The 22923-nt window shown below is 35.8% G+C and overlaps 3 protein-coding genes and 2 long non-coding RNA genes across 9 annotated transcripts in view; 1 reads left to right on the plus strand and 4 right to left on the minus strand.

The window, feature by feature from the left end:
• LOC108813714 (protein FIZZY-RELATED 3-like) overlaps nt 1-2006 on the minus strand; it is a 28286-nt gene extending 26280 nt beyond the window's left edge. Inside the window, exon 1 of the transcript XR_008935147.1 lies at nt 625-2006. The gene's annotated coding sequence lies outside the window, so the exon portion shown is untranslated. The remainder of the gene's footprint in view (nt 1-624) is intronic.
• Nucleotides 2007-2567: 561 nt separating this feature from the next.
• LOC130496118 (uncharacterized) lies at nt 2568-3714 on the minus strand. The gene is made up of 4 exons (XR_008935148.1): nt 3531-3714; nt 3118-3445; nt 2883-3005; nt 2568-2790 (listed from the first exon to the last, which is right to left on the minus strand). It is a non-coding gene; the product is annotated as an uncharacterized LOC130496118 (long non-coding RNA).
• Nucleotides 3715-7144: 3430 nt separating this feature from the next.
• Nucleotides 7145-10260, plus strand: LOC108808232 (mechanosensitive ion channel protein 8-like). The gene is made up of 5 exons (XM_018580410.2): nt 7145-9006; nt 9098-9221; nt 9306-9599; nt 9670-9872; nt 9972-10260. Exons 1-5 carry the CDS (start codon nt 7208-7210, stop codon nt 10258-10260), a joined length of 2709 nt encoding a protein of 902 aa, XP_018435912.2. The 5' UTR covers nt 7145-7207.
• A 2526-nt stretch (nt 10261-12786) lies between these two features.
• On the minus strand, nt 12787-15603 carry LOC108810106 (pectin acetylesterase 2-like). The gene is made up of 12 exons (XM_018582238.2): nt 15315-15603; nt 15151-15233; nt 14946-15075; nt 14799-14872; nt 14635-14724; nt 14419-14540; nt 14260-14320; nt 14132-14185; nt 13956-14033; nt 13768-13873; nt 13386-13531; nt 12787-13070 (listed from the first exon to the last, which is right to left on the minus strand). The coding sequence occupies exons 1-12, from the start codon at nt 15502-15504 to the stop codon at nt 12963-12965; spliced, it is 1242 nt and encodes a 413-aa protein (XP_018437740.1). The 5' UTR covers nt 15505-15603; the 3' UTR covers nt 12787-12962.
• Nucleotides 15604-17463: 1860 nt separating this feature from the next.
• LOC130496134 (uncharacterized) lies at nt 17464-19815 on the minus strand. 5 transcript variants are annotated; one of them, XR_008935184.1, is made up of 6 exons: nt 19663-19815; nt 19443-19556; nt 18526-19193; nt 18226-18347; nt 17969-18139; nt 17468-17900 (listed from the first exon to the last, which is right to left on the minus strand). It is a non-coding gene; the product is annotated as an uncharacterized LOC130496134 (long non-coding RNA). The 5 variants fall into 5 exon arrangements; XR_008935186.1 differs by having other exon boundaries at nt 17470-17900; nt 17969-18095; nt 18226-18277; XR_008935183.1 differs by having other exon boundaries at nt 17472-17900; nt 18226-18277.
• Between the last annotated feature and the right edge of the window lie 3108 nt (nt 19816-22923).

Raw genomic sequence — 22923 nt, forward strand, 5'->3', positions numbered from 1 at the left:
CTTGAGTGACTAGGATCTCAAGCAACTCCAAGTGTTTAACTTAAGTGACCAGAAACCCGAGTGTATCCTTTAATCTCTTGGTTTTCATTAAGCTTGAGTGACTAGGATCTCAAGCAACTTCAGAGGATAGAGTAATTAATAAGGTGTGACAGCCTCATTTGCATTTTAGCATCATGGAACTTTCGCTTGGCTTTAAATTTCACTTGAGTGACTAGGATCTCAAGCAACTCCAAGTGTTTAACTTAAGTGACCAGCAACCCGAATGTATCCTTTAATCTCTTGGCTTTCATTTAGCTTGGGTGACTAGGATCTCAAGCAACTTCGGAGGATAGAGTAATTAATGAGGTGTGACAGCCTCATTTGCATTTTAGCATCATGGGACTTTCGTTTGGCTTTAAATTTTACTTGAGTGACTAGTATCTCAAGCAACTCCAAGTGTTTAACTCAGGTAACTAGTAGGGATGTTTCAGAGAGGTAATTAAGATTACCTTGTTACGAGGCATTTGTTTAAAGCTCGAGTGACTAGGAAAATCGAGTTATGCATGGACATTCTCGACTCTACCCGAGGACAAGCCAACATGTGTTCTGTCATCAGGGACATTTCAGAAAGGTAATTAAAATTACCTGTAGTACGAGGCATTGTTTATCTTTGTGACCAGTTAACCACATGACAAGCTCTTTGGTCAATCATGAAGGGACATTTTAGAAAGGTAATTAAGATTACCTTGTTTGCTTATAGCTCGGTTGACTAGAAAAGCCAAACTTATTCAGGGACAACCTCGTTCGTGTTATATCATCAGGGACATTCAGGCAACTCCAAGTGTTTAACTCAGGTAACCAGGATCCAAAGTAGCCCAAAGGGACAACCTCATTTGCAATCTAACGTTAGGTGACATATGGACGTTTCAGAGAGGTAATTAAGATTACCTGATAAGCTCACTTGAGTTCTCTGTCATCATGGACATATAGGTAATTAAGATTACCTGATTTCGAGACATTCCTTAAGAGCTCGAGTGACTAGGAAACCGAGTTAGGCAGAGACATTCTCGACTCTACCGCATGACAAGCTCACTTGTTTTCTGTTATAAAGCATTTGTTTATAGCTTCGGTTGACTAGGAAACCAACATTACCAGGGACAACACATTTGTGTTTATCTCGAGGACATCGTTGGACGAGCTCCTTGTTTCAGAGCATTTGATTATCTCGAGGCATTTGTCGGAAACCGAGTTAGGCAGAGACATTCTCGACTCCACCGCATGACAAGCTCACTTGTTTTCTGTTATGAAGCATTTGTTCATAGCTTCGGTTGACTAGGAAACCAACATTACCAGGGACAACACATTTGGGTTATGGTAGCAGGAACACTCCCAGTTCTACTGTGACCGGGACGAGCTCCTTGTTTCAGAGCATTTGATTATCTCGAGGCATTTGTCGGCAACTAGGAAACCTGTTTTTTCAAAGAAGCAAGCGACAGATGCTCACTTGTGTTCTGTCATCTTAAGGGACACTTCAGAAAGGTAATTAAGATTACCTTGTTTCAGAGCATTTGATTATATCTCTGAGACTAGGAAACGAGTTCTATAAAGAGGCGGGACAACCTCATTTGGGTTCTGGGATCAGGGACATTTTAGAGAGGTAACTGAGTTTACCTACCTCGTTACAAGTCATTTGGCAACATGACTCTACCACATGACAAGCTCGCTTGTGTTTTGCCATCATGGACATTTCAGAGACAAGCTCATTTGTGTTATGGATCACAGACATTCCCCACCAGAGCAAGCTCTGTGTTTTATCTTCAGGGACATTTCAGAAAGGTAATTAAAATTACCTTGTTTCATAGAATTTTCATTGTAGCTCTGAAACTATGAAACGAGTTTTATAAACTTGTGGGACAACCTCATCTTTGTTCTGGCATCAGGGACATTTCAAAGAGGTAATTAAGATTACCTCGCTAGAGGCATTTGCTTATTGCTTATTGTGATATAGAGCCAAAGAATTTCACGATTGTATTGTGACTAGGAAACAACGGAGCAAGCTCTCAGTCCTATCATCATGGACACTGAAAGGTAATTAAGATTACCTCACTGACGAGTCATTTTCTTATAGCTTGGTGACTAGGGAACCAAGTTATTCAAAGAAGCGGGACATCCTCAGGGTCTGACTAGTTACCTGCTCTTTGAGCCATGGGACACTTCAAAGAGGTAATTAAAATTACCTGCAGTACGAGGCATTTGTGACTAGTTGTTAACCACAGGGCAAGCTCTTTGAACCATGGGACAAGCTCATTTGTGTTACAACATCAGGGACGTTTCAAGGTAATGACTACCTTGATCCTAAGACGAGGCATTTGTTTATAGAACCGTGGGACAAGCTCTTTGAACCATGGGACACTTCAAAGAGGTAATTAAAATTACCTGCAGTACGAGGCATTTGTGACTAGTTGTTAACCACGGGACAAGCTCTTTGAACCATGGGACAAGCTTCTCTTTGTTCTGACATCAGGGACATTTTAGAGAGGTAATTAAGATTACCTCGTTATGAGTCATTTGCTTATAGCTCGGGCAACTAAGAAACCGTGGGACAAACTCAATTCACATTATGGCATCAGGGACACTTTAGAGAGGTAATTAAGATTACCTCGTTATGAGTCATTTACTTATAGCTCTGGCAACTATAATAAACCATGGGACAAACTCAATGGCATCAGGGACACTCAATGATGAACCCTCCCGAGTCCACTGAAGCGAGCACACGCTATCATTAGGACCCAAGTCACAAAGCTTCGTCACCTGACACATCAAAACCACACAGTTCAATGCCTCCACCACACCATATAACCTCTACGCATAAGTAGTAGTAGTCAAGGTTGAAAAAAACTCACTTTGCTATTAGAAGCAGTCCAGAGATAGACACAAGTACCAAGCCCCACAGCAAGAACATTCTGTGAGCTCCAGTCCACAACGTTCAAGTAGAAGTCATCTTGCAAAGAAGGTGCATCCAAGACCTAAGACAAATCAAATCAAACATACAAATAATTCATTTACAAATCTCTAAGATATAATAGGACACGTTGGTTGTAATTATATCAGTTCAAATACGAAAGATTGTTATTATACCTTGCGAGGAGGCTTAGGAGGAGAGGAGTCACTAGAGAGACCATTGTCTTGAATCTTAGAATGTTAGGAGTACACGGACTCATCGGAGAAGAAACGAAATCAGATCCGAAAAGCTCAGATTTCAAAAGCCCTGGAAAAGGCTTCGTTCCCTCCCTCCTTGATCGCCGCCGTCGCCGTCGGATCCTTGTCCTGCAGATCGAAAGCGTGGAGCCTCGAGGAAGATCTGCAGGGGTGAGGGGAGAGTCGAGATCCCGCGGAACGAGCTCGAGACGCAATGAGGTCTGGTTCATCCTCGTCGGATAGGATATGCGGATTGAAGAAGACGACTCTGCACGGAAAAAAAAATTCAAATCAAGGATCGCGATACATGTGCATTCACCAAAAAATTGAAATCAGAAACCTAAAATAGGCACCAAGATTGTGACTTTGACGAAGATCCATCGGAAAAAAATTCAAATTAAGGATCGCGATACATGCGGATTCAAAAGCCATAAATAGACACACAAAAAAAAAACTAAAACAAAATCCTTAAGTAAGCACCAAAAAGTGAAATTAAAAACCATGAATGTCGAAATTGAAATTAAAAAAAAAAAGACAAACGAAATAGAAGGAAAAGGGTATAACCGTATAGAGAAACAGAACATAGTAAAGCTAGAGAAGATGATTCCATGATTCGGTGATCGTCTCCTCCGGAAAAGAAAGAAAAAAGAGAGTCGAGAGAAAATAATATTTTATGATCTAGAAGACGAAGAATTTTTAAAAATAAAGTATTTGGTTAGGCGGCGTTTAAAACGACGCGTTTAACTTGACTCTAACGGTCAATAGCTTAACATACACCCGTTTTAATTGTCGCACCAAGAGTGTATATTACAACGGCTAATTTTTGTTTCTTTTGAATTTCTCAAGTATTTTGAATGTTAGTTTATACTTTTTACAAGAGGATTAGCTTCTACGAATTTACTGAAGGAGTAAGATTGGTTTTCAGGTAAATAGTTTTTTTTTTTTTATGTACAGTATATTGATATCTTTACTATTATACTTTTAGTACAAAATTCAACATGTTTTAAAAAAAGTTAATAGCCCTAGGTGTATTATATAAATTTTTTTACAAACCGTACTAAATCTATATTATTAAAGTTGAAGTACACAATGTATTGTTCGGAAACAAGAATAATAGAATAAATGAGATATGTTTTGAAACATAGATAATAGAGATGTGTACTTTTTTATTTACACGTTTAACCATTGTATTTTTAATAAATTAATAATAAATGAGAATTGTTTAGAAACATGAATAACATATTTAATATTTTTTTTATTTAAATATTTAGCCGTTATTTTTACAATAAATTAAACAACTTTCTTTCTATATTTCTTTTTATTTACAATTAGGTCACTATATTTACAATTCTTTTTATTTACAATTTTTATGGTGAAAATAAAAACACAAACTGAAATATAAATAGTATATTATATAAAACAATTTTAAAAACAGTATTATTACCTTATTTAGTTTAGTCAAATATAAAAATTTCAAGAGTTCAATTTTCAAAAAAAAAATCATAAAATTAATAATAATTCATAGAAAACTAATGCAAAAAAATAAAAAGTTTGAAACATGGATAAAAGGGTGTCAAAAAGATAATATCTATGATTATTTATAAGATGGTACATATAAAATACTATTACTTATATGACTGTTTATATGATGGACCAATACAATTAATTATATGATGACATATATGATACATATATTTGACTAGGCCTGCGCGTTCAGGTATACATTCCGGTTCCTTTCGGATCTGTTTGGATTTCAGATCTCAGGGGTCAAATATTTCAGCCCATTCATATATTTCTAAATTTCAGTTCGAATTATGATTAGGGCTGGCGTTCAGGTATCCATTTGGGTTCATTTCGGATCTGTTTAGGTTTTGGGTTACCAGGGTCAAAGATTTCAGCCACATTCAGATATTTCTAAATTCTAGTTCGAATTATATTCGGATATTTGCAGGTTCAGTTCGGGTTCGGATAATCCATTTAAATTATTTTTTAAAATTCATTATATATTTTGAATTTCTTAAAATCTATAAATAAAATAATATATTGTATATAAAGCTGAATAACATATGTGAGAATACCTAAACTTAACAAATAAATTGGTTTGATTTAAATTTTGGATCAAAAATTATTTTAAATATTTTTGGTGTTTTGAGTGTATTTCTACTATATTAGATATTTATATTTGACTATTTTATATATTTTCAAGTATTTAAACCAACCTAAAACTATTTTTATATATTTTCTAGTCTTCAAGTCAGCTACACAGCTTCACTTCACATAGCACTTCTTGTACTACTTCATGTTGGTAGAAGAACATCTTGAGGAGTTGTTTTTCTTCAACTTCTAAAACTCAGTCGTCACTGCACTAACAATCTTCCCTTTGATGATTGAATTTTAGAATACAGCGCCCATACATTGCTTCACCTCAACCACCATGCTTCTTGTTGTACTCTGTCTTCAATCTTGCCTTCAGAATCTTCACTAGTGACTTAGATAACCTCTGTGATACCAATTGAAAGTGCAAGTTGTGTCTAATACAAAGAGTAATACATACAAGTAAAATGCTTTATTTATTTCACAAAATACTACAACATAAACAATAGTGAGAGTTTCTCTTTACAAAGAAAAGGTGTCTTACTAACTCTCTTCCAAATTATTACTAAATTTCTTCCGAGTTGACTAACATGTCTAACACGTTCCTAGATCTATCCTCGACCCAATAACTAGAGATGGCATTTGGGTTGTACCGTCCCGCCTTGTACCCTAGCCCTTATACTTTGTGTCTACTCTCATTCAACACCAAAACCCTTATGTGTGCGGCCTTTCTTCGGAGGTGGTGCCTAACCTACGGTACGTCTCTCTCTACTTATACTGATAGATTTCGTGGCTAACCTTAGCCAACTTCATAAGGAAGAAATATTCACAGATCTTCATTTATGGAATATTTCCGAATCTTCGTCAAAAACTTTTGAAAATATTTTCTTGATGATTTACCTTTTCTCCAATGTAAATCATATATTGTTTAAGACTCCAAATAACCTTTTATTGTAGCTCTAAGTCGGCTCCAAGTCCAGTCTTCAGATCACCACACAGCTTTGCTTTACGTAGCACTTCTTATATTACTTCATGTAGTATTTCACGATGGGTACAAAAACAATTTGAAGAGTTGTTTTTTTTTTCAGCTTCTAAAACTCAGTCATTACTGTATAACAATGATTGCTTTTACGCGATGAATAAAGAAAATGTTTATTGATTTTAAAGGGTTTCATTAGATTTTCGATGTCTTGAAAAATGTTTGTTTCTTGATCCCTGCTACAGTGCTACTGTGGGTTTTTGGGTTTCAGAATGTTTCATGGTCAATGAAAACTATTATATTAAGCCATTGTTGTTTTCTAATCAAAAAATTTCAAGCATGTTGATTGCATAACTGATCAGCTAGAAAAAGTGTATTTTTTGTCGGAACCGAAAATACAAAGTATTTGGTGATTACAAAAATGAAAAGGATCGTCTAAACAAAGTCATTTAAACAAACTATCATATTAGTAATATTGCGGTCGTCTAAAAGCAATCCCTTCTGAAGAGAAGAAGTCGTCCAAGACAATCTGCAGTGATGATCTCGAAGAGTAGATGACGTCTATTTGTGAGGACGCATTTCGATGGCCGAGCCAATGATTCAGTTTGTGCATGTTTAACAAATTCTCTCTTAAGAGTTTAGATAAAGATATAGAAATGAAATCTCTGAAGCTATTTTAAATTGTGGCTATTGAACACTCCTTTACCCCTTAAGTTACAAAAAAAAAACACTCCATTACCCCCAACTTAAAAGTTAAACCAAGTTAATATTATTTGAAAATATCTGAATACTTTAAATTGCTTACAGTACACCCCATGCAATTACACGTAACACTTTTAAAATTAGTCAAAGTCATGTGCCCATGCATCACAACAAGCGCCGAAGTTTGTGTTACCATGTCTAAAGTTCGTAAATCTGTTTTTCTTTTCTTCAGTTTTATTTTTTCTCACTTTCTGGATGGATTTCAGAAACTCTTTCAAATCTCACAGCTCATACAAACAGATTCGTAGCCCAGGAGATCAAAGTGATACAAGCACTCCTGAGCACCGTCCGATTCTCCAAGATCCCGATATGGACCACCACAAAACAGAGAGCTCTAGTTCTATCCATGAAGACTGTCGGGGCGCACCCGTAGAAAGTGATCCTAGCTACAACTTTTGGCAAGGCAACAAAGCTTCTGAACACGCCGCCGTGGCGGCTGCTGCAGGAACCAGTGGTAGAGAACCAACCGCTACGACTCGAAAGAGCGGTAGATTAAGCAGAAGTTTCAACTTCGGATCAGGAAAGCCGCCACCTTTGGAAGAATCGCCCACGAAAATGGCCGGAGGAGAACAAAGACAATGGGGAGGAGGTGGAGGAGGAGAGATCACACTCGATGTGGATCAAAATAACGAGGAGGACGTGAGTCGCCATACGTTACCAACGCCAGCATCAACAGCTCGGACATCATTCGACGTATCTAGGGAACTGCGAGTCTCTTTTAACGTCCGTGGAGCTGGGAGTACAAACTTCACCGGTTCGGTTGCTTCTTCGTCTTCTACTACTCCATCATCTTCTTCGTCCGCGACACTGCGGACGAATCAAGACACACAACAGCAGGAAGACGAGGTCGTGAGATGCACTTCAAACACGTCGTTTCAGAGGAAGTCAGAGCTTATCTCGAGGGTTAAGACAAGATCTAGGCTTCAAGATCCGCCACGAGAAGAAGACACGCCTTACTCTGGTTGGAGATCTGGTCAGTTGAGATCCGGGTTACTTGGTGATATCGATGAAGAGGATGATCCATTAGCGGATGAAGATGTACCTGATGAGTATAAAAGAGGGAAGCTCGACGCGGTAACATTGCTAGAGTGGCTTAGCTTAGTGGCTATAATAGCTGCATTGGCGTGCAGTTTATCGATTCCTTCTTGGAAGAAAATCAGACTTTGGAACTTACATTTATGGAAATGGGAAGTGTTTTTGCTTGTTCTTATATGTGGGAGGTTAGTTTCAGGATGGGGGATCAAAATCATCGTCTTCTTCATCGAAAGAAACTTCCTCCTGAGAAAGAGGGTTCTTTACTTTGTTTACGGTGTAAGAAGAGCTGTTCAAAACTGTCTCTGGCTAGGTCTAGTTCTTCTCGCTTGGCATTTCTTGTTTGACAAGAAAGTACAAAGAGAGACCAAGAGCAAGTTTCTTCCTTACGTAACCAAGATCTTGGTGTGTTTCTTGTTAAGCACCATCTTGTGGTTGATCAAGACGCTAGTGGTGAAAGTCATGGCTTCTTCTTTCCACGTTAGTACTTACTTTGACCGGATTCAAGAAGCTATGTTTAACCAGTACGTGATCGAGACGCTATCTGGTCCTCCCATGATCGAGATGAGCAGGATTGAGGAAGAGGAAGAGAAGGCTCAAGAAGAGATTTTCAAGATGCAGGACGCAGGTGCTAATTTACCACCAGATCTTTGCGCGGCTGCATTAGCACCAGGAAAGAGCGGAAGAGGGATGAATCCCAAACTCTCACCGATCATTCCGAAAACAACAGCTGATAGTGGGATCAGCATGGAGCACCTTCACAGGATGAATCACAAGAACATCTCAGCTTGGAACATGAAGAGGCTGATGAAGATTGTGAGGCATGTTTCTCTTACCACGTTAGACGAGCAGATGCTTGAATCCACATACGAAGATGAATCCACCAGACAGATACGAAGTGAAAAAGAAGCTAAGTCAGCTGCAAGAAAGATTTTCAAGAACGTGGCTCAACGTGGTGCAAAGTGTGTTCATAGTTTTCCTTTGATTTTTCTTTCTTTATTAGAACCAATGTTGAGTTTTGCTGATAAACTCATATATCTGAATGAACAAAAGGCACATTTACGTGGATGACTTGATAAGATTTTTGCGAGAAGACGAGGCAATGAAGACAATGGGCCTATTCGAAGGTGCACCAGAGACAAGAAGGATTAGCAAATCAGCTTTGAAGAACTGGCTGGTAATTGCTTATTCTCCAAGATTCTCCTGATTTCTGTTGTGTATTTATATATATATATATCACCCTGTTGTTGACTTTGATTAGGTCAATGCTTTCAGAGAGCGAAGAGCTCTTGCCCTGACTCTCAACGACACCAAGACAGCTGTGAACAAGCTCCATCACATGATCAATATTGTCACTGCCATTGTCATAGTTGTTATTTGGCTTGTCCTTCTCGAAATTGCATCCTCCAAGGTACTTCTCTTTGTAAGTTCACAAGTTGTACTCTTGGCCTTCATCTTTGGGAACACTGTCAAGACCGTCTTCGAGTCAATCATCTTCTTGTTCATCGTCCATCCTTACGATGTTGGTGATCGCTGTGAGATTGACGATGTACAGGTAATAGAAACAGCAAAATGGTTCACCTTTGAAAATTCTACGTATTAACAAATGTGTATCTTAAATTTAGTTGGTGGTGGAGGAGATGAACATACTTACTACAGTGTTCTTGAGATATGACAATCTGAAGATTATGTACCCGAATAGTCTTCTATGGCAGAAATCTATCAGCAATTACTACCGAAGTCCAGACATGGGAGACGCAATCGAGTTCTGTGTCCACATTACTACTCCTGTTGAAAAGATTGCAACGATCAGGCAAAGAATATCAAAGTAAAATCAAACACTTTAGCCCTTTAGTGCTTATTATGCATGTTTTTATACTTTTTTAACCATATGCTAATCTTTTTTTTTTTTTAATTGGCAATGTAGCTACATTGACAGCAAACCGGAGTATTGGCACCCATCAGCCAAGATCATCGTAAAGAACGTTGAAGCTTTGAACATGATAAGGTTAGTAATTTGGCCAGATCACAGATTTAATCACCAAGACATGCTTGAAAGATGGTCAAGAAGATCCGTGTTGGTCGAAGAAGTGATTAAGATCCTCCTCGAACTCGACATTCAGCACCGGTTTTATCCACACGATATCAATGTCAAAACAATGCCTACCGTTGTCTCCAGCAGAGTTCCACAAGGCTGGTCAGAAAACCCTGCTTGAATTTGATGAACAAACAAGGTGTCATTGTTGTTGTTGTTTTTTTTTTTTGCCTCAGACGAAAGCAAAAGCGGTCTAACAATTTATCAATTAGCTTCTATAGCACAATTTTGACCTTCTTAAGATTTTGTTTCAACATTTGGTACCCAAAAGTTCTACACCACTGAATTAATCTATGACTTTATGTGCTTTTAGTATTAGGAAACAAAGTATATTATTCTACAAACTAGGCTAACATCATTTAGTCCGTTGAATCACAGCAAGTTTGACCCTCTGAAGATTCATATTACACCATTTGGTCGCTGATACCACATATATAGTTGTACATAACCAAACAAGCATCTTGGTGCTACTCTTGCATGTGCTTTTAGGATTAAGGAACAACTACAACCTCTTGAGAAATCACTGATAAACTGTATTTTATCTGTTTTGAGTATTTATCGAATCAAATTTTGTGTGTTTATATTATTTTAGTCATTTATCAGTTTTTACGTTTTAAATTGATTTGGTATAGAACATTTTCATTTGGATACAAAAGTGCATATAGAGATGCAGTGCATATATGCAAGATGTTTTAACAATGGATAGAAGATTTTCCACCAATGGATAGTTTGATCGCAAGATAGAGAATTGAATTACTTTCTAATGCAAACTGTTTGAGATCGATTGAACAGTTCCATCAAATGTTATGCATGTTTTACTGAACATTGATATGTATACTAGTTCAATATAAGAAAAATAAATTTAGTTTCTCTTTATTTTCGTTTGATTTTGCATGAATTCATATGAGAAGAAAGATAAACTGTGACTTTGACCATGGATGAATAACTCTGATTGAAATTTTGGGAATCGGTTGTGGTTAGTAGATCGAGATGGCATTGGAGGATGAAGAAGATAAGGATTTTGTGGTTATGAACGAGGATTATAAACCCACGTCCATATATGAGTGAACTCAACAATAAGAATAAGATCATATGGAAAGAAGACGTGGAGTAAAGCTTATTAAGAAAAGAGAGGATTGGTCCCATAAGTTCGGACAGCTCTAGATGTAAAACCAGTTGGACAGGAATGATTTTTTGTGAGTAAAAGAAATAAAACATGGTGAGATAGCAAGATATAAGGCACGACTATTTGCACAAGGATTCTCACAAAGACTAGGAATCAATTATGTGGAGACATACTCTCTGTGGTGGATGCAACAAAAGTTTAGATTCCTAATAAGTCGGGCCGTAAGAGAGAGAAATTTATATTTGCGGTTCATAGATGTAGAAACCGCCTATCTTGAATGGTCCACTAGATAATATATATATATATATAATAAGTCCCAGAGGGTATTGAGTTGCCAAATGCAACAAGTTCTCGAGAACAAACTTGTACAAAATATGTTATCTATAAATATCCTAGGAACCTCTGGAGAGATATCTAAAGAAAGAATGAAAAATTCGGGACAAACAAAGTTTTATTTGGATTACAAATTGAACATCTTAAAAGGATGGAATATTTCTGCATCTAAAGGTCCTAAAATATTTTAGCATGGACCATTAAGTAGTTCCACGTCTCATAAAGTCCCTTGGTCCGGACATAGACCCATTTGGTCGAAAGAAGGATAAGGAAGTTGTTCCTTGGTCCGGACACAAACTTATTATAAGTCCATGGTCGTGAGGTCCTGTTGGCTTGGACTCAGACCCATCAGGTCCCAAGAAGGATATGGAAGATGTCCTTGGTCACGGATCCTTTGGTCCCAAGTAGGACAAGGAAGATGTAATCCATTGTCTAAAGTTCAGTTTAATCCGACCATGAGGCACTCGAATGATGTTAAAACACATCCTATGTTACTTACAAGGAACTAAAGATTTGAGATTGATTTATACTAACCAAACCCAAAGAGAAGTTTGTTTGGTTTTGATAATAATGCAAGTTATAACTTTGATCCATACAAGATCTCAAACAGGTTATACACGTTTGGAAAAGGATGAAGAAGCTCAAAGTACTACAAGTTCAGTCATATGATATGTCAGCCGACTTCTTCACCATGTCTGCACCAACTCCACGTCCATGAAACTTATCTATCAGTTTGGGATGTGCCAATTAAAGGACCAGTTTAAGACTTGGTGCCCATGAAGCTCAACTATCAGATTGTCCATGCGCCAACTTGAAGAACATACACGGAGGTACAAATTAGGGTGAATGATACATATTGTACTCTTTTTTCTTCACCAGTTTTTGTCACACTTGAGTTTTCTTGGTAAGGTTTTAATGAGGCATCACCAATATTGGTAAAGTGTATCACGAGCTCCCAAGATGGATTTGACATCCAATGGGGAGTATTATAAAACGACTGGTTTAGAAGGATGTCCTAATCCATATTGATTTTGGTTTATGTTCTTTCCATATTTGTATAATTACTTTTTCCTAATTAAACTAGGAATTGTCATATTTTCATTTACCTAATGACGGTCTATTTATGACGGTGTAAACCTTGTATATATATGGAGCATTTTGCTAATGAATAATATAAGTTTTACTCACTGTTTCACAACATTTTTGTATTTATCGCCAATAAATAGCAGTAGTTCATACTAATTTTACACTACCAATTTAGTTAGCTAAACTGTTCTAGGCAATTGTCCTTTATTTTGGTTATTTGTTGCAAATAAAAATGACAAAAAGGATTTGAATGCCAAAATATATATAGAAACAAATTATCATTTGGAAACTTCATTACGGCAAGTCTTGTCACAGGGATAAGCACAGTCTATGAGTTTCGCTCCTCTTCTTTCGAAAAACCAATCTCCCACAGCTACTGCAATCCTCTGTTTTCGTATATGCAACAAAAATCATTAATAATTGGGCTTAAATCGTAACAAAATCATTGCAAATAGTATAACGAAAATAACATGATTTAATCAAGCATGGGATTTTCATTTTATTCAGTCTAAAAGAATTAGATCAAACCAAAAGTTCAAACAAGAATAGTAGCTAGAGGTGTTAGTTTGGATGTTTTCCAATATGGTTTGTAGCTTTTCAATGGCTTGTTTGGCGGATTATATTGTAATTCATAAATCATGATCAATTATAAAAACTAATTGCCTACCTTTTACCCAAAAAAATAAAATAATGTTGCCTACCTTGTTCTTAATAGCAGGAGAGTTTTTGGAATACCAAGTGTCATGATTCTCTGTTTGGCAATGAGTAAAGCACGAGTTAATAAATACTCCGTTCTTACTTGGCTTTGTAAAACCACTGATCAAATTCACCATACGAGTCCTGAAACCTGTATTACATATTTCGAAAGCAATATTAGAGTTATAAACCGGTATTGTAAATGTATCTGAATCGGTTCTGTTGATTAGTATAAATAGAGACAATACATACATTTTGTACAATTGAGCTGAATATACAGATTTATACATTTCTAACTACCTTTATATCTCTCTCGACTCAATCATCTAATAAGCAGCTTTTGAGATGATTATTCAAAATCAAAAACATTATTAGCTGATGTTTCACCTTGCAAGAACTTGATCTGAGATGCATTGCACTTTGCGATGTTAAGTCTACAGTCAGACCAACTTCCATTTGGATCTGCAGATTTAGGAGTTAAACTCTCTTGGATCTGCACAAATAGAATATATCAGAAAAATACATTTTCCCTTTCTGTAGATAAAGCTGAGGATTAAAGTAGAGAATAAATTAACCTGCCACGGATCGTATGCAGCATTTAGAATAAACAATGAAGTGTTGACTTGGTTTATAAGGTTTTGCCCGAAAAAACACTGCAGATATTGGAGCGTTGAGCAAAATCTATTATGAGATCCAGTTCACAGGGTTTATTATAAGGATAAGCTAAACAGATGTAAGATGAAACAAATACCGAAGTTGGATTAAGACGTCTTAAACATTCGTTAGAGAGCTGTGTTGTAATACTCTATATAAACGTTACACAATTATCATATTAGTAAAGACAACGTGTAACACATAACAAATCTTATGTGTTCGTACCTGTAATACTATTAAATCTCTGTATAAATTTCTAAGAGGTCGATCTCCAGAGACATCGGGGCTTCAGTTACATACATTACAAAACAATTCAACATATATATATATATATATAATATACACGAATGTTTTGTTAATGTAAGTAACTATAAAATCACTCACGCATCAAGGAAAAGGCCAGCATCACTCAGACATTTTAGTCTGGCCTTAGGGAAATGCCATTTTAACTGGTCACAGTGAAGTATCGCTGCAAGGCCTCCAGAAGAACATCCAGAAAGCAGAACCTAATGTGACTTAAAGGTCTTAGGCTCCCGTAGGCATGGCACTGATATTACACGACATATGCATACACGAAACAACAACCAAAACGACGGTTACCTGCTTTGCTTCACGAAATCTGTTGTTTTCCATCAAGTCTACCATAATACATCCCCATATTTGCTTTCCTCTAAACTGAAGTTTTGCATCCTAATTGTATGTAGAAAAAGTAACATATAGCAATTAATAGGTTGCAAAACACTTATGTTTTAGACTTGGCTTACCATATTTTCGTTTCTTCCCATAAAGGATCCGCCATCACAGGACCTAACTTTTACTCTGTTCCAGTTATAAAAGTCTGCAAACAAACATTTGCATTAGTAACCTAAACAGAGATAAACATCACACATGGTGATTTATAAGACACTAACCTGGATTTTCCGCGGCTTTGTCACTTAGAATTCCTGTAAAAGGTATCTGTTTCTCCATATATTTGGACGATCCATGACGAGTTTTTTTCATATTTATACAATCTTCAATGGTACCACACCATCCACCTCCCTATCAAAACATAAATGAAATCATGCACGACCAATATTGTTAAACATATATCAGGAGAGACTTACTGCAACAAACCTCAAACTGAATGATCCAATTCTTTGCTCCTGAACCGGACCCGGGATGAACATGATATCCGGAAGGACTTCCATCTAGACACACTGCAATAATAACAATGCTATATCGAATGAAATTATGAATCAATATTCAAAAATGTGAATATGGATCACAGAAGATGTTACATGCTGATCTCTCATTAGCATTCTTAACGAAAGTGAGTTCTACCATTGTAGGCTTTGCTTTGGAATAGACATCATTTTCTGTCTGATACACATTTGTCCCATTAGAATCTGGGAGCCTCTCCATCACCCCATTAACAGGGAGGGTTAAGATGACACCAAAAAGAGTGAGACTCCATAAAATTTTCTTCATTTCAAAGGAAACGCAAGGTGGTTCGCACTTGATCAGAAACCTTGGTTTATATAGAAAAGCATATAAGAAAGGAGTTACGAGAGAGAGAGAGATCGTCAATTACCACACATTTTATGATTAGTAAGAGATAACAAAAAATTACGAGACTAAAGAGATTTAACAGGCTTGTTATGTTGCATTTGACCAGATCAAGGTATCGCAAAAGTTAAATATAATTTGGTTATTCAGAGATAAGATCGCCGAATGTTACAAACAGATTGTATTTAGTTCTTAGATGACCAAGAAGTCTTTTAAACTAAATGAATTTTAATATATTTAACTTTATTTTAAACCAATCATGCTTTACCTTCCAAAAACGAATCTAAGACAAAGAAATTAAAACCTTTTAATATACAGTATTATATGATTTTTATTTAGTTCTTTTTTTATAACATCAATTTTATTGACTTAGGTTGAAGTTACATAATCTTCATGAAGAAGATGAGTAATACACAATGGAACATCTATATTATTAAAGTAAAAAATACAAAATTGAAATTAGCCTTAAGTTTTCTATCTTGTTTACAATGACATGACATTGAAGTATAAAATGAACCCATATTTAATGAAGTTTTGTCTTTTACTTATTTAAATAATAAATTTAAATATTTAATGTCTTTTCCTAATTTAAATAATAAATTTTCTTAATAGAGTTTTAACTAAAATAGATTCGTAATAAATTTTGTACATATTAATATTTTAAACATTTATTAATAAAAAATAATTAAATAAAAATCACACATTAAAATCAATTTATATAAAATATAAATAAAATATAAAATAATTTATTCATAAATTATTAGTATAATTTTATAATATAAGTCCAATTAGTTATAAATATTGAATTTCTGTATGCTACATTGTGATATAATAGATAATTAAAATCATAAATATAATTATTCAAAGTAATAAATAAAAATTTTGTTTTAAAATGTTATATTAATAATTATGTAATACACCTTAATTTACAAATATATATATATATATTATCATTAGTACAAAGAAAAAAATAAAATGAAAGCAAATATTTATACGGTCACGGATCAAGCTATATAAATAATCAACAATAGCGCAAGATTATTTCTCTCTAATAAATTTATTTCAATTCCAATTTATTTATATTTCTTATGTATTTATAAAGTTATTTTATTTGTTTTTAAGGGAGGCTAAGATTTTGGAATTGAAAAAAATTATGACTCACCTATATATTATTTAGTTAGGAAATTTAAAATTTATATCAAAAGATTTCGTTAAACTTTTAATTTTAATTTTTTATTATAACTACTAATATTAATTTTCAGTATAAATTTATGTTTAAATATTATAAATATATCATTTAGTATAAACAAAAAAACGAAAAAAACATAAAATAAATACCCGTCCGGTTGGGCGGGTCAAAGTCTAATTATTAAATATATTAAACGAAGAGTACAAATTTAGATTACCTCTTAATTTTCCAATATATTTACACCATATGCCATTGATGCATTAACTAAAGCTATATTTATGGATCTTTTGTCTTTATATATTTAAAGTAGGATAAACCCGCTCTACGGGCGGACGAATAAATAAAATATTAGTATAAAATTATTTTAAATGTTTTTTAAAAACATTTGCAACTAATTGTTTTACCATTCATTTTAAAATTATACTTTCGTTGGTGTACTCTCGAGCCTAACTGTAATTAGACTTTAGGATCAGAGGCCCATGTACAAAGAATCGAACAAAACAAATATACCCAAGTTTATACATGTTCCGATAAGTTGCATAATGTTATTGATTTTACAATTTATTTCAAAACTACATTAAACCCAGAAAACCCAAATTGAAGAAAATGGAGCCAAACTCAAATTACTTAATAAGTCAATTATAGAGAAAGTGAGTGACAAAGTCTGGAAATGTTAAAATTGGAGCTCCTCCGATAGAAAGGTATAAAAAGTTTGGAATAGAGTAATGGAGGAAAATACATTGCATCACAGTTCTTGAGATATAAAAGCTTTTTGGAAATCATTGATTGTGGTCACCGAATATTCAAAAAAAGAAAGAGAAAGATCACACTATTAGTTACATGTTGGAGACAACATAAAAACACACATCTGTTAGAATATATGCAGATATCTTACTTGTTTGAGATTGTGGACATTGAATCAATTAGGGTGAAAGTCTAAAAACGATGGAAGATTTTTTAAGTTTCCGTAGTATCGAAATGTAAATATTTAGATCTCACAGTTGTCTCAGAATTCTTGTCCTTTGCAATGCTTCTATCCTTTGTCCATCACTCATCTGCATCATTTTATCAGACAAAAACCATCCTTCACAATGATTTCCACTCTAGCTTCATATTCCAGTTTAGCAATCTAAAACAGCCACCAAAGAAATAGCCACTCAGCATGGTGTATCTCAAACTAAAGAGTAAAGAAATTACCGTGGAACTGAAAAAAATGACTTGGAAATTGAGAATCAAGGTTGACGCCGTTCAAGAAGTCAAGCTCTCAGCTTCCTTCAGTATTTGCAGCTGCTAGCTCTGTTCTCCAGCAGAAATGGCAAATAAGCTGCATAAACGTTTCTGCTTTTATATTTTGGTAGGCCCGCAAATCTGTTTGGTGAATGATGGAGGGGCTGATGAGAAGTTGGGATTAAGATTAGAAAACCTATTCAGCTACACCTTTAAAGCTACATCACCTGGTGACATTGCTAAGCCTGCACCAATGGAGTTAAACCAGCGCTACGTCCGCTGTAATACATTCTCGGTCAAACCCGATGTCATGTCATCATTCATACAGATGAAGTATGAACAATGGGTACTTTTAAACACAATGAAAAAGTAGTTCAAAGTTCAATGTTTTCTATATGTGATCAACTTGTTGGACTACTAAACTTCTACACTCTATAATGTTGAGGGATTATAACACAGGACATCAAAGAAAATAATCAACTGATATGTAACTTTTGAATATGCATAAAGAGTGTTGATCAAATTACCTATGTAGTCTTTGTACTCTGGATCAACATAAGAGTTCAGAAGCACAAAGAAAACAACATGAATTCCTTAACTCTTGGAAAAACCAAGACACATCAATTGCCCAATCATATACTCTCGCACAGATCTGCATAGTTAGAGAGATAGCCGCAATGTTTCTGAATCGAAACTGGATTTACCAAGAAAACTAAATTAGGAATTACATAGTACATACATATGTAGCTCTCTTAGAAACAGATTTGTTGCTAAATAATGTGTTGTGCAAGAAAATATTACTTATATTAATTATTTCTTCAGTACTCATTTCTCCTACTAAAATAGCTAAATACGAATCCAAGCTTCATGCATGGAAAAAATACTTAAACCTGTCAAATCCATTATTTTGGAGCCCACATTTTGAACAACCTTTCACTCAAGTGATGGATCCGCCGTGAAACCACCAGAAGACAAAGAGAATTCCAGTAAAAGAATACAAAGGAAGTAAGCATACTTAAATTAAAAAAAAAAAGATGAAAGAAAATGATCTAAGGAAACGTACGATTGGCTCCGCATAGTACTCTGGACTTTGGTTCTCTCCATGGCTGTGGACGCTTTGAGATATCTTTGAAGCTTCAGGAAAGTTGATAAATTTCTGAGAAGACCTCCGTTGAAGGTGGTCGCCGTAGAAGTCCTGAACATGTTCATACCACCACCGTATAATCTCAGTCGGTATTATGTTGAATGTATTAGTTCAATCCTCTCAAGCATTAAGCAAACTCTATAACATAAATTTCCATAGGACTAAGTAGCAAACCGTAAGGGATTATTGAGATAGCAAGGTTGAGCAACACAGTTCTCAAAAAAAAAAAGTTGAGCAACACCAAAGAACGCCATGAAAAATAACACTGTTCATGAACAAAAGCTGAGTTAAATAAGCTACCTGAGAATCCAGTAGAAGTATATCCACTCCCATGAGCTCTTCACCACAGCGGACATTCCTGGCTTCCCACAAACGGAACAACCGGACTTGTACAGTGTAGGAGGAGCGGCCCGTCTGCAAATCGGAGAGGAAGACCGAAATGTTAGCCATATCTCACGGAATTAGTTTGTTGGTTAGCTTAGAAGAATGAGAGGATTATACTCAAAGTAGGAAATCTTACCTTTTTATAGATGAACCTCACCGTCATGTATAATCAGATATCACATTGAATATAGATCGTGTGTGAGAGATTAATGGATGAGTTTGAAGATTATTCGGTAACTAGTTTTGTTTCTTATTGTGAGGAAGAAGATGAAAGAGGAGATTAACTCGATATACCCCATGCCCTCTCAAAAATATTCACACTATCCCTTCCCTATTCATACTAACCCTTTTATCCCTCCATTTTCCTTGCAATTACCTTACTCTCCTTCCTTCCTTTCTACACATCTCGATCACTCCCTCTCCCTTTCATCCCCTTTATTCTCCAATTAAATACCAACCATATTTCAACAATCTACATGGCCCACAAAAAAACCTTAACCAATCAGATTTTTTGTGCCCCACATATCTCCTTCTCCCCTTCTTCATCGTATTCTCTTTTTCCTCCATTGACGATTTTTGAAGCTCCAAAACAGATAATTCAGGTTCGTTTTCCATGATTTTTTTTTGTGAAATTTACATTTAAATAACGTGTATATGATGGGTAACATTAACACTGTAAGATTTGATGAAAAATTGAGAGTTTTAAAACGATTTTTAAAACTATTTTTATGGATTTCAGGTATATTTTATATCCGTTTTTGATGAAATTTTTGAAATATCAACTGTATATCTTGTCTAGTGTAAAAACAAGAAGATCCGATGAAAATTTGTGAGTTTAAAAACGATTTTGAAAACTAGGTCTATAGATTTTGGGTATATTTTATGTCCGTTTTGATGTTTTTTGTGTGTAATTTCATTAGGATGAATTACACATTATGGGTAATGTAACATCCTAACCATTTCGTCTTTAAAAGATGATTAGTTAGTTGAAGAATAGATTCTGGGTACTACTAAGATAACTAAGTTTACTAAGACAAAATAGTTTTACTGGTATTACTGGGATTACTATGTTGACAAGTTCGACTAGTATTACTCGTATTACCAAGTATAGTACTGAAATGAATTAGTATTAGTAAAATAAGATAATACGGTGTCAGAATCAATTTTAAGCTTCTTAATAATTATACTTCTATTTTATTTCAGGAAAAATGCAGAATCCGCATTGCACAATTATATGTTTTGATTATGGAGGATATTATATGAAGGATGGGGCTGAAATAAAATGGGTCTCGGGAGATGGTGACGGAGAAGATGAAATTCACACGATTGTGTTGAAGAAATCAGTGGAGGAGGTCACTTACTCTGGTTTGGTTGGTGGTATTTGCAGAAAGATAAAGGTAGATGAATCTAAGATGGAAGTGAAGATTATTTACTTCCCGATGCTATTGTATTCGTACAAGCCATCATATATCCGGAATGATGAAGACGTTTTTGGTTATCTACTGCAAGTAAATCACGAGATGTGTAGAAATGTTCTACATGTGGAGTTCAGCAATAAAGAAGTGCAACTTTCAGAAGAGGATGATGAAACAGATGATGTCTATGTTGGTCTATCTGATAGAGAGGCTACTGATAGAGAGATTACTAATTTTGAGGCTGGTGATGAAGATGGTACTGAGAATGATGGAACTGGTAATGAAGGTGTTGGTGGTGTGCTCACTTTTGACGAAGACATTGAGATGCATGATGGTGTGTATCAGCCACGGGATGATGGTATGGATTTGGTTTTAGGTCAAAAATTTATAACCAAGGATGCAGCAAAAGTTCTTATTCAGACTGCTTCATATCAGAAATGTTTTGAGTTTGATATAATTAAGTCAGATACAAAAAGATATGTGGTTAAATGCCGAGGAGCCAAAGAAGAAGACTGCAAGTGGTTTGTGCGAATTGCAAAGTTAAAGAATTCAGATCTTTGGACAGTTAGAAGCTTCATCAACCAGCATACATGTTCTGTTGTTACTACTAGAACACTGCCTGATAGAGAAGCCACTGATAGAGAGACTACTGATAGAGAGGCAACTGATATCGAGGCTGGTGATAAAGATCATATTGAGAATGATGCAACTGATAATGAAGGTACTGGTGGTGTGCTAACTCTTCAAGAAGGAATTGAGGTGCATGCTGCTGTGTGTGAGCCACGGGATGATGGTATTGATTTGGAATTAGGTCAAGAATTTAGAACCAAGGAGGAAGCAAAAGTTCATATTCAGACGGCCGCACATCAGAATTGTTTTGAGTTTGATATCATTAAGTCGGATGCTAAGAGATTTGTGATTAAATGCCGAGGAGCCAAAGAAGGATGTAAGTGGTTTGTACGAGTTGCAAATTTGCATAATTCAGATCTTTGGACGGTTAGAAGTTACATCAAGCAGCATACATGTTCTGTTGTTACTACAAGAACACTGCGTAATAGAAGGAAAGGCACAGCACATATCTGTGCATATCTTTTGGCTAAAGATTATCCTGGTACATTTGACACACCAGTTCCCAAAGTTCTGATTGATTTGGTTCATCGCAAGGTTGGTGTGGCAGTATCATACACAACGGCATGGAGAGCAAAAAGAGAAGCTGCTAATGAAGTGAGAGGAAGTCCAGAAGAGAATTTTACTTTATTGAACTGTTATCTACACATGCTAAAGGAGAAAAATATTGGCACAAGAAGTAGTGTGGTAGTGGATGAGGAAAACAAATTCAAGTACCTGTTTTTTGCCCTTGGAGCTAGCATAGAAGGATTTTGGGCGATGCGGAAAGTCCTCATTGTGGATGGAACACACCTCAAGAATGTTTATGGTGGAGTTCTCCTTGTCGCGACTGCTCAGGATCCCGATCATCACCACTACCCAATTGCGTTTGGTGTAGCAGATGGCGAGAATGATGAAAGCTGGACATGGTTTATGGAGCAGTTGAAATTAGCGATAACTGATGTCCCCGGATTGGTGTTTCTTTCAGATAGAAACAGAAGCTTGATCAAGGCAGTGCGTCTAGTATTCCCTGAGGCTGAACATGGGTATTGTATATGGCATTTGTCTCAGAATGTTAAAGGCCACGTCCATAACAACAAAGATACTTGTGCGTTCAAGTTTAGAGAATGCGCATACGCTTATACAGTGGCTGAGTTCAAGTACCTTTATGATGCTTTTTGCAGGAAGTATCCAAGCGCAGCGGTCTATCTTGACAAGAGTGTTGAAGAGAAGAAATGGCCTAGATGTTACTTTGAAGGAGATAGGTACAATGTCGACACCACCAATTCAGTAGAATCTTTTAATGGTGTTATTAAGAATGCGAGAATGTACACCTTACTGCCAATGTTTGATTTCATCATTGCAAAAATGGCTGA

The sequence above is a fragment of the Raphanus sativus genome, chromosome 6 (assembly GCF_000801105.2).
Source record: "Raphanus sativus cultivar WK10039 chromosome 6, ASM80110v3, whole genome shotgun sequence".
In the NCBI taxonomy this organism is placed as follows: domain Eukaryota; kingdom Viridiplantae; phylum Streptophyta; class Magnoliopsida; order Brassicales; family Brassicaceae; genus Raphanus; species Raphanus sativus.